The following is a 12082-nucleotide window of genomic DNA, read 5'->3' on the forward strand; positions in this document are numbered from 1 at the left end:
GTTCTTCTTCATTATCTGGTGGATATAAACCCTCTGTGTGGCAGTATGTGTGTGCCAGTGGAGAGGCATTGTTGCAAATGTCCCCATTCCAAGATTAGGGGCTCGATTTAGTATAAGAGACTGTCTCGATGGGGGAATTCAGCCTTTACTGTCAACCCACTGCTCTTGCGCAGAAGCCCTGTCCCTGATCCTCACTCTGTCTGCCCTCCGGCTGCAGAAGGTAAATGTTTTCAATGCTTCCTGCCAAGAGGTTTCGTCTGACTCTCATCCTTTGTTTTAAATTGTCGATTAAGAGCTGTGCAGAGTAATTTCCTTTCTTCAGTGCATCACTGACATTTAGCAATAGACACCCAATGCCAAGGTCTTAATTCCTAGTCATTCTTCCCTTACCTCTCCAATGCCAGAGACTTGGTACCAGCTAGGGCAGTAGCCTGCTTCATCCTATCCAGTTAGCCCAGGTGACACACTGCCACCCCCTGCCAGCCATTATCAATCTCTACCTGCCACCAGTACATCTCCAGCCTTCTGCCTGCAGAAAGTTTACAGGAAGGAACAGTAGTGGTCACATGCACCTCTGAGCCCACTGTCTGAAAGCAACCTGCACCTTAACAATCAAGAGGTTGCTGGTGAGCTGGCAGGAGAAGTCTCAGAGGAGTGGGCATGAAGCAGGCATGTGGTGGGGGGCAGAGGAGAGTGAGCAAGAGCCTGTTCCTTGACTATCTAAGGAGCCTGTGTGAGAAGGAGGGGAAGGCAACAAAATCCAGGATTTGGGCAGCTGGGGGTAGACCTCACAAGGGCAGGGCTGAGACCCAGACCTAGGAAGGAGGAAGGCAGGGGAAGGGGCTCCTAATGGAGGGAAGTGCTGATGGAAGAGAAGCAGGTTCTGGTGTCAGGGGCTGGGGAGGAGCTGGTCCCCATGGGAGGGACACCACCTCCTCTGAGCCTGGGCTGAGGAAGGTATGTATGGCTGGGGGAAGATGGATGTAGGCCTGGGTGGACAGCCAGTGGGCATCTGAGGGTGGGGCTCATTCTGAGGTGGGCATGGTTGAATGGGAGGTGGGAGCAGGACATAAGAGCAATGGATGGTAAGAGGTTGGCTGGGTGCCCTGAGGACCTATTGGGGCTGGAGACCCCAGTGTGTTCTGGCATCTCCCTGTGAGGCCAAATGACTCCCCCCAGTAGCATCCCGCAGGCTTCTATGGGGGCTTTGTGAAGTGGGCTAAGGGAAACCCCAAGATGACCTGTGATGTAAAGCCCAGGTGTGGGGAGGGCTGAGTTCCTGCTGCCCTGAGCCAGGGGCTTCCCGGGGCTTTTTCAGTAAACTTTTCTCATCCTGGGGTTAGGGCCCCAGAAGGAAGTACTCTATCTCCGGAGGGAGAAGAATGGGCCAGCTGGTCTCTATGAAGCCTTGGGTCAGCCACAGGCTTGTATCTGGCTGTCTCCCTGGTTCGAGATATCAAGCTGAAATGGCAAGGAGGTGTGCTGTTTGTTGTAACATTGGGGAACCGCACTCCCTCCCCTCTGCTGTGCCCACTTCCACCTTTGGGACAATGCCATTCCAACTTTTGTTTTTAAACACAACCCACCGGTTCAACACGCGTGTGCATGTACACACACTCACACATTCACACCCTGAAAGTTGCCTGATATACTCCCTCCCCCTGTCCTGTAGGGGACACTGCTGATATTTTCTACTTTATTTTCATTCAAAAGTGTTGACATGCCCCGCCATGCTGATTGACAGCTTGCTGGAAGGTCAGGCTATAAGGAGCAGGAGCAGGGCCTGCCCCTCTTGGAAGTGCTTCCTGATGCCCACCCTGCTCGGCCACCCTTAGAGCAGCAGCTCCGAGGGAAACGTGTCACTGTGTGTTGTGGCAGAGGGCAGTGCCTGCGGCTCAGCAGCAGCCTGGAGTCCAGTCTTAAAGTAAACCCTTCTCCCTCACCTTCCATCTCCTACCCAAAAGAGAAACTCTGGCCACCTTAGTGCCACCTTAGAGTCAAGGGACTTCTGGGCACCCAGACCCCATCAGCAGTCCGTTGCCACCTCAGCCTAACTTAGGCACACATTACACCCCTCACTCAGTCCTGCACCCTCTCCTGACCCACATCCCCACAGACGTTCCAGATTCACACTAGCACATAGATTTGGGGTCCCTGCCAGCCCCCTACTTCCCCTTGGCAACCATGCCTGTGGTCTTCCTGGTGTCCCGTGGTCAGGCTAAGGGGAGTCCAGCAATTGACTGCTGAGCTCTGCCAATCAGATTCACTTCCCCCAAATTTTAATGGGACACACAGAAGAGCAGCCAGTCTGTTGGGTGCTGAGGCTGTGAGGCTGGTTGGGACTGTGGTCTGGGTGGGAGCCATCATGAGACCAAACCCCAGGGAAAGCACAGTCCTGGAGAAGAGAAAACCCAAGCTCCCCTTGGAGGAGATGAGGATGGGTGTACTGAGAAGCAGGTGGCCAGGCAGAGCTGGGGAGGGAGAGCAGCTGTTAACACTCCACTTCCTGTAAGGCCTGGCTAGGCCTCTGTTTTTTCATTCTAGACATTTTGGATCCAATCACCACTGGGGGGATCAACATGAATAGGTTCCTGCTTTTTAATCCATGGGGGACTACGGGTGACAGCCACCATTAGACACTCTGAGTCATGCATGGCTACAAAGACCTGGATCTGTTCAGGCCCCATTTCAGCCACACACCACTCACTACCCACTCCATTTGCCCCAACTGCCTGTCAGGATCAGGGCCTGCTGGAGACAAGTTCCTGCCAGAAGCAGGTGAGGGTACAGGGCTCTGAGCACTCACTTGCCCACAGCTCCCAGGGCCCCCTGCAGGGCTCTTCCAGCTTGACACCCAAAGCAGAGTGCAGAGTGACAGGGCGGGGGTAGTGGTTTAAAAACAACAGCCAGAACACCCAGACCACTCCTTGGCAGCCACAAAATAGCTGATTCACCAAAACCTTCATTTTTGTCAATTTATTTAGAAAAAAATTAACATGGGCAAATGAGATACCTCAGTGTTACAACAGAGTATAGAAATGTCTAGCAATAGTCAAATAATTTGATCTTTAAATACAAAATAACCACATGAACACCTAATATACAGGTTTCATCTGAATACATATTTATTAGATAAATATTAGAGGTTGTCACATCATCTAACTACATACAGCTTTGCAAGACTAGAAATCACAATTAGTTTTTCTGACCAGTTGAAAGTATGAAATGATTGCATTGTACATACGATGTACAGAGACGATGACGGTTTCTGTGGGAGTCACTTCAGGCTGCACGTGTGGGTGTGTTTATGTGTGTACGTGTGAATCACCTGCGATCATGATATCAAAAATTATACAAAGTATGAATTTGGTTACAATTTTCTTCTGAAATCCCCCGTTTCTTTTCATTATTTCCATAGCACCCTAAAAAGTACACAGGTGGCAGGACTAGTAGACTGAAGCTAAATAGTACATGTAGGTAAAATAAAAACAAAACAGAACAAAAATGCCTTTCCACACAGGGTCAGAGTATATTACATGAGTGGGACAAAATGTGGAGAACTCACAAACGCTAACAAACAGGATCTAGTTTTTCCACGTTAAGATGGAGTTCCAAGCCTTTTTTTTTTCTTGTTTTGTTTTGTAAAAGAAAAAATAAAAATAAAAACAATACACATTCCGAGAGAAATGAATGCATCTGCTGACGTGTGTCTATTTCTCATTTACATATATACACGTCCCTCGAGTCGCTGCTGCTGACGCTGCCCTGTCTGGACAGGTCAGGCCCGAGGCCTGCTGGGAGCAGACCTGTAGCTCTCTGCGGGGGGCGGGGTTAGGGCCTCCATTAGGGAGAAAGCATTAGAAGTTTCTTCAAAAATAAAATGGCTACAGGGAACATGATACATGGATAAAGCTTCAAACCAAGAAGATGGGGTGATGGCCCACAGGGGGCTCTTTCCGTCTGCCTCCCACTCCATCTTTGCGGAGAGGTGGCAGAAACGTGCCTATGGGGTGGGTCAATGCGTATCATGGAAACGTGGCTTGCTGAGGCCTGTTTTTTTTTTTCTTTTGTTGAGGTTACTTATGGCTCCAAGTTGTCATCTGAAAGGATCAGGGAAATATCTTTCCAGAGCTCAGGCCTGCCTCTGCTTACAGATGTTGCTTTTATGTGCATCGGTCACTACTAAGGGACAGTGCCAGCCCCAGATGTTGTTGCTCCTCCCTCATACCCAAGACAAGCTCCAAAATTACTGTGGGAGGGGGATGTCCCTGGAGGGTGGGCTTCGGGCAGTGCCGTCCACAAGGAAGCTCTTGAATGAACTTGCTGGTGGAGGCTTGCTTGGGAGGGGGCCTAGGAAACCAGCCTGAGGTGTCCAGCCCAGAGATGGCCAGGAGAGGGGCCTGGAGGCCTCGCTGCCAGCACATCTACGGCTTCTCCACTAACGCTGTGGATGGGTCTGTGGGCGGAATCTGGCACGCAGTGAAAAGGACCAGCAGGGTCCCAGGCCTTGTCAGGGCAAAGGATCATGGCAGGAAGCAGGATCGTCTAAGGCAGGCTTCTATCAGTCTGTCGGAAGGTGAACATTCCAAATGGTCCAACCTAGACCATGGCCTCCCACCAGGCCACAGGCCCTGTGCAGGGATGGCCACAACACCACCTGGCATGATCTTGTACCCAGAAGCCCACTGGGTATGGCTCTCAACTGTGAACTGCCTAGTCTTCCGACTCCCAGCCTAGCCACCCGTTCTATCCGTCCCTCATCTGTACAAATAGCCCTGGTTTCTTTTTTTTGTTGTTTGTTGTTTTTTTTTTTTTAAAAAAAAGGACTCGAGTTTTTGTTGTTGAGTCAAGGTATTTTAAAAACACCAGCAAAGGCTATAACCAGGTCATGAAAATGTTGAATATTATCAAAGACAATACTAAAATATTCACAAAGATATTTACAAAAGCGATTCTTAAAATAATTGATTTGCATACTGAACAACACACTGTTTGAAAAAACCTCGACAACGGGGACAAAGGAAGAAAAAGGGCGGGGGCGATGGCAGCTTTCCTACAGAAAACCTTGTGCCATTTGGTACGGTGACTGCAAGTCAACAGCTGAGGCCACCTTTCCGGTATAATCCGCAGAAGAGTGCTGGAGACCACCCACCGCCCAGAGGGAGACTGGGAGATTGATGGCAAATGAGGATACCAAGAGTGGACGGGAGGGCAGGCAAGGGCCCTGGGCAGCAGCAAGAAGGGCGCCAAGAATTTATAGCTAGGACCCAGGTGAGGGGACACTCCAGCATCCCGCACGCCATGAGGCTCAGGGGCACAGATCAGCCTGGAACAAAGTGGACATGTGACAAGCTCCCAGGGGACACCTAAGCCAGATGGAGTGAAGCAGTGGAGGAAGACCAGAGGGAGCAGGAGTGTGTGGCGAGCTGCGGGTGGAGGGGGATGCCAAGAGCAGGCTGGCGGCCACACGGACACTCACACCGTGAGTTGCCTGCAGGGCTGTCCAGGTGCACTCAGCGATGGCTGGGCTGGAACCAGGGGCAGCTTTGAGCATGGGGAGAGATGCGGGTGCACTGGCTACCTGCTGCCTAGCTCCAGTGCAGGCCTCACCCGAGCCGCCCTTGCGCCTGCCCCACCTCTCCACCGGTTACCACTGCTGTCTGGCTGGACAACTGGAACGAGGACACAGAGGGAAGTGGGTGTCCCATGGAACAGTCTTGGAGAGGCGGGAGATGGGCCGAAGGAAGGAACCAGCACACGTGGAGGGAAACTGCTTGCTGTCCAAGTGCAATCTTCCTTTCCTCCAGGTGACTTCAGAACTTTCCATGTGGCCATCTCAAATCAGGGAGTAGCTTGGAGCAGAGTTGTAAGTGGCTGCCTGATTTGACTCTGGCTGGTGGCAACCCCACACCCCCCTCCAGGGGCATAATCATTTGGGTTGGGTGCACACATGTGTGCGTGCACTCTCTGCCCTCTGAGGCTGAGGCTAGGCCTTGATCTGAGTCCAAAAGGTTGTGAAACCCTCCAATGCCTCGTCCTGTCTCCCGGGAGGCCCTGATCTCCTTTCCCACCAGTCCCCAAGCAGGAATGGCAGACCCTCTCAGACACAGAATCTTGTCCTTTTTCTCTGCTTTCTGAGAAAGTTTACAGGGTATCTTGGCTTAGAGGTCAGAGGCCAAAGTGATGACCTTTGGCCTCTGAGATGTTCTCCTTCCCAGAGGTTTGTGCTTTTCTGTGGTGGGTGGTGGTGGGCAGGCCATTCTCCCTGCTGCCGACTGTCACTGCTTCTCCAAAGTTTGGGGTTCCCCAGGTCTTTGGGGGCCTTCTCTCAGGCTCCAATCACTTGCAGGAAGCTCTGGGCTGGGAAGCAGGGAGGCAGGGCTACAGTTTAGAAAGTGGAAGAACCCTTGGGGACACTGGAAGGTCATCTGGAGTCAGCACAGACAGAGGGACCTTTAGCCGCCATCAGCACAAGCCTCTTGCCGGGCCGGGCCCCCCTCAGTGGGGGTCATCCCGGGGCCTGCTCTGGGCATGGGCCCCTGCCCAGGGCATTCAGGAGACACGGGCTGCAGACTCACAGGCCTTCCGGGTACACCCTGCTCACTCTCAAGCCTGTGGTCCCTGTGAGGGGCAGCCTGAGGCATGGGCTCCTGGGTGGAAAAGTGTGTGGGACAGACGGGGTAGGAGGCAGAGTGGGGAGGGATGGCCCCAGTGGAGGGGTGGCCTTCAGTTGTTCTCAAAGAGAGATAGGAGGTCATCGTTGCTATTGCTTGGAAGGTCGGGGGGATCCAGATAAGAGAGGAGCTCGTCAGGATTTGTGAGTTCCGGCAGGAGCTGGAAAAGAATGAAGTCCAGATGAGGTGTTAACTGGGAGTGGCCCAGGGAGGGAGTGCAGGGATGCCCGCCAGCCTGGTTGTTCCCCTTCCATCTGCCCCCCAAGACCCTAGCCCAAAGAGGGACCTAGCAGTGTTGAGTGTGGCCTTCTGGCTGCCCACACACATCCGGCCACTGGGCCTCGTCCATGCTCATTTCAAGCCTAGGGCAGAGGAGCTGGACTGCCGAGACCTGGGCTGGGCTGGGCTGGGCTGGTCCTTCTCAGGCACATACGTCAGCCCTACACCCTGGGAAGTCCCAGGGCAGGTTACATGGCCACCCAGCAGAAGCCACGCGTGGCTTTACACGTGAGCACAGGAGGTGGGCCGTGGGAAGGCCAGTGGTCTCTGCAGTGCTCACCACCCTGGTCCTCTCCCCAGACCTCCTAGAAAAGCCTGTGGCCCACTGTCTCCTACCCTCTACCATGACACCCCCACTGGCCTATGTCTGGGTGAGAACCCAAGATGGCAGCACAGTGAGTCCCACCTACTGCGAAGCCTCTGCTGCCCAGTGGGCCCAGGAGGTGGAGGACAAGTGTCACTGAGCAGAGGACAGGCCTCCTCTGGGGAGCGCCGACGTAGAGGTGTAGGCCAGTCACTGCCCCCGGCAACCAAGGCGGGTATGAGAACAGCAAGCGTCCTGCCCCATACCTGCCAGTCCGTCCAGCTAGTGCTCAGCCTCAGTCATTCCGTGTCCCACCCTAATTATCCAAACTGTTTAGGCCTCAAGATGGGGGACCCCTGAACCTCAGTTGTCCCCTGATAGTGACCCTGATAGTGAAGCTGATCTTCCTGCCCCCCAGCTTCTGTCACCCCACACAGGGGCCTCTTGGAGTGAACGATGGAGCAAGCGGAAGCAGGGAATGGACAACACGTGGACAAGAAAACTGCAGACAGACAAGACCAGCAAGACAGACAGAAGGGCCCTGTCACTCCAGCCCCTCCCGTGCCTCAGGCCAGAGAGGGTGCAGACACAGAAACAGCAAGCTCAACATGGTGGGGAAGTGAGGGGAGGAGGTTGGGAAGAAGGGCAGGGACCCTCCTGTGCTGCCTCCAAAGCCCTGGCCCCAAGGGAACCTGCAAGGACCTGGGTGGAAGGACTGTGGTCAAGGGGACTGTGGGGAGGGGCCAGCGGAGCAGGGGTTCTCGGTGACACTTCCCCCTAGTGGGGCTTCCTGGTTCTGGAGCCAGGGCAGACTGGCTGGGGTCCACCCACCGCCCACCCACCTCTTCCACCCGGGGCCTTGAGCCCTCAACACCCACCCCTGCTCTCGGGCAGGTCCCGGTGCCAGGCCTGGCCCCAGGCCAAGGCGCATGGTGACCCCAACTTACATCCAGTGAAGGCTCCGGCATGTCGGACGCTCCCTGCGCGCCGGCCTGACCCTCTAAGGCTGAGGAGGGGTTAAAGGTCAGGTCGCTGTGTGGATGGTTGCTGGGAGCGGCCTGTGGCGGCTGCCGGGGAGGCTGGGAAGGAGGAGGAGGAGGAGGAGCCCCACTGTGATGTAATGGAGGCCCTGACTGGCTGCTGGGGTGTGGTACGTGCAAACCTTGTTGTATGGAGGGATGGGGCTGGTCAGAACTGCCAGCGTGTGGCATCTGTGGAGGAGGAGAGAGCAGGAGAAAGAAAGGTGAGGTGACGAGGAACAGCCACGAGATGCCTGGAGAAAATGAAAACCAAACAAACCAGGGAAATAACAACCCCCAAACAAAGCTGCCCCTCACAAGGCTGAATGGTTGTTGGTGGGAGGGGGCAGAAAAACAAACAAAAACCCTGTCCTCCCCTGAAACTGCCAGCCAGGGAGGCCGCGGAGAGGAAGGCAGGGGACCGGGCCTCTCAGGCTGCATGCAGCCCCGAAAGGCTGAGACAGGCGCAGATGCTGAGAACAGGCCCAGGCCCCTCCGAACCCCTTGGCCTCCCCAACCCAGACACCATCACAACGAACAACAGCAAGGGCAGAATGAAGAAGCAAAATGGGCATGTTTCTGGGGAGCGGGGAGGCAAGTGGTGCTGCCGGCAGCGCGGTGCAGGCCTCCCAGGGCCAGGGCAGCAGAGAGCAGACGCAGACACATAGCATGGGGCAGGCGTGCAGCTCAGGCCCGGGGCTGCACCCCCCAAGTAGGCCCAGGAAAGGGGCAAGGCTGGGCATGAAGACAATGCACCCTGCCTGCCTCCAAGGATGGAACTCGGTGTGACATCAAAGGGTAGAGCAAGGTGGGAACTTGGGTGACCAGGGGCATCTCAGCACATTGCTGGGCCCTTCTTCCTGGCCAACCCCCTCGTCAGCAAGTACCAGACACTGAGAAGGCCAGGCACCTCCAAGCCTTGTTGAGCCCGGAGTTGTCTCTAACAGATCTAGGTAATTCTTTAGCAAGCATAAGCACCAAAAAATGGGTTGTCTGCAGATAGGTGGGTAGGTAAGATTGAAACATGTACCCTGCTAGTCTGTCTGTTGTTCCAAGCAGGCCCTTCCTCAGAGCGGAAGGCCTGGGGAAGGCTCTGAATGTTGAGCCCATGCCCTTATCCCCACTCTAAACACCCCCACAGGGCCCGCAGCCCCACTTATGTGCTGCCAATTGGAACAGGCAGCCCGGTGACCACATGTTTTCTTAGTCTTCTGGGCCCTCTCTCCGTCCCTGGCCCCATCTTCTGGGCCACACAGAAAAGCAGTTCTGAGTTTGCAAACAGTAGTCACGCTACCCCTGGTCTTCCCCAGACCCTAGTTCTTCTTCCTGTTTCTGCTGAGGGTTGTTACCCACTTCTGCTGTGGGCTGGCCTCGGCCCACAGTCCAGGTGGCTTTTCTTCTGGGGATATGGAGCCGCACCCCAATACGACGTGGGACAGCACAGTGCTCTTCCAGCCCCCACCCTGAAAATAGGGGATAACCACACGACCATGGGGTTTGGGGACCTTGGAGAAGCCACATGTGGGATGACTTGAGGAAGAAAATGGAGGAACGGGCCACTACAGCTGTCAGTGAGAGACCAGTGTGGGGTTCTCACTCAACCCACCCTGGAAGATGCCCCGCAGTGTCCATTCTCGGGCAGCAGGAAGGGGCTCCATATTCCTGTAAATAGCCCTGTTCTGGACAGATGGTCCCTGGATCTTCTGACACAGCTGTTCCTCTTGACCCTGATATGGACTGGAATATCTCAGAGCCTGGAGGGCCAGGTGTTCTCTGAGTCCTGCTAATACACCTGTCAACCTTAACCTGGCAAGGGAAAGTCCTTGGGCACATCAGCACCTGGTGGGAGCTGTCTAGCCAGTCCCGGCATGCAGTGGAGGGAGGAGGGTGGACTGGCTACCTCTAGTCATGCAGGTGTGCTGGGAGTTGACCTGTGACTGCTCACCGCACCTAGTACAGCTGTGCTTCTGGGTCTGCTTGCCTTCTAGTGATAGGCCAGAAACAAAGGAGCATCCCTGGGGGGCTCTGAAGTCAACTCACAGGCTCAGGTCCCCCTGCACAAAATGCCAGTGACACGGCTAACAGAAGACAGGAGAGCATATGGCCTTCCCACTGCCATCTCCCAGGGACAGGACGCGTACGGCTTGGGATGTGTGGTGTGTGTGGAAGTGTGATCTGGGTGTCTCCTGGGTGCAGACTGCTGAGGTCCTGGGAAGCAGAGCCAAGAAAGGAGAGAAGCCCCTAGAAGTTGGAAGCCCCATGCAGAGGAGTTAACATTCAGACTCTCTGAGAATCCAGGAAGCCTCTTACCCACAGGACAGCCTCTAGCCCACAAGGAAAGCCTCTGGCCCAGGGGCAGAGCTAATTCCATGTTAGGCATGTGGAACAGCACAAGCCAGAGGCCCCTTTCTTGTAGGTCAAGTGACAGAAGATCAGAGGACTAGCATGACCAATTAAATGTAGGTGCCCCCAAACCCTGCTGCCATGTACTGTTGAGACCCCAGACCTTCTAACTGGCTGGTATGTTCTTTGGCAACTGCCTGTCCTCCCCAAGGTGAGAGAGCAGAGTAACTGAGGCCTCGGTCAAGCTACTTAAGTTTTCCAGCTGCAGTTTCTGCAAAACTCTAATCATTCTTCCTCCACTGTGGAGGCTGCAGAAATTGTGCTCCATGAGCACAAGGCCCCTGTTTTTAGTACTGGGGATTGAATCCAGGGGCCTCGCACATGCTAGGTAAGTGCTCTACCACTGAGCTAATAATTTAATAATTTCCTTTTGAGAGAGGGTCTCACTAAGTTGCCCAGGTTGGCTTTAAATGTGTGATCCTCTGTCCCAGCCTCCTGAATGGCTGGAATTAAATGTATGTGCCACCATGTCCAGGGGTCTGTCTTGCTTACAATTGGCACAAGACTGACGAAGAGCATGCCTCAGGAAACATTTGCTAAACAGAGGAGAATCCAGCACTCTCTAGATGAGAACCCTTGCGGACAACTGGGTCTCCAACCACTGCTGTCAGGGCTACAGGAAGGATAGGTCTTGGGTAGCATGGGATCCCTTGCCCCAGAGAGGCTTCCCCAGCTATTTGGGCTATGTGTTAATCATCGTGAAACAGGATGAGGAGCACAGACTCCTAGGGCAGTCAGATTTCCTAGCACTGTCTTTTGTAATGACATCCTGAAGATTCAGACCCTTGGGTAATAGGTGCCTGGGTTTGGGACCAAATTCTAGGTGGCTGAAATTATGTGCAAAGGGGTGTCGGGGGAGAGAGGGAGGCAGAAAGAAAGAGAAGGAGAGAGAGGTAGGTAGTGGTATGTGTGCATGTGTGTGCGTGATCGCCCAAGTACACTGTGTATGTAACTAGGAGCCTGGAGCTTCGTCAATTTCCAGAAAATCCAAATTCTAGATGAAACAGTCAAGTCCACGGATGCAGATGAACCACATCAGGCCCCTTATTCCCTTCTGAGCCACCAGGCCCAATTCTTGGTTTTCCCCTTTGCCAAGGAAGGAACCAGGGTACGAACATCAGGAAATTCCCAAGGGGAGCCTTGTCCTAGACAGCTCCAAACAAGCTGGAGTGCGGCCTGAACCACTGGGCAGTGGGGAGGGTTGGGGAAGGAAGAGGTACTCACAGTTTCCTGCATGGGGTGACTGAGGGGTTTCTCGAGGGCAGCCATGTTGTTTGGCATGTCCGGGGGATGGGAGAGCTGGGGGGGCCCGTGCATGAAGTCATTCATGGATGTCCCGCCAGGATTCCCATGGGGGAAGTCGAAATTGCCATGGCCCTGATAGTTGTTGCCTGGGGAAAGAA

At 54.3% G+C, this 12082-nt stretch overlaps 1 protein-coding gene across 8 annotated transcripts in view; it reads right to left on the minus strand.

Moving 5' to 3' along the window:
* Positions 1-3101: 3101 nt before the first annotated feature.
* Positions 3102-12082, minus strand: part of Zmiz1 (zinc finger MIZ-type containing 1) — a 219662-nt gene continuing 210681 nt past the window's right edge. For 7 of the 8 annotated variants that reach the window (XM_071611135.1, XM_027931447.3, XM_071611134.1 and 4 more), the window contains 3 exons: positions 11904-12070; positions 8205-8468; positions 3102-6834 (listed from right to left, as the gene is read on the minus strand). In XM_071611135.1, the coding sequence (XP_071467236.1) occupies positions 6727-6834; positions 8205-8468; positions 11904-12070 (539 nt within the window). In that variant the 3' untranslated portion in view covers positions 3102-6726. The remainder of the gene's footprint in view (positions 6835-8204; positions 8469-11903; positions 12071-12082) is intronic. The other variant, XM_071611136.1, reaches the window with a different exon arrangement.

This window comes from Marmota flaviventris, chromosome 4, assembly GCF_047511675.1.
Source record: "Marmota flaviventris isolate mMarFla1 chromosome 4, mMarFla1.hap1, whole genome shotgun sequence".
NCBI classification, from domain to species: Eukaryota; Metazoa; Chordata; class Mammalia; order Rodentia; family Sciuridae; genus Marmota; species Marmota flaviventris.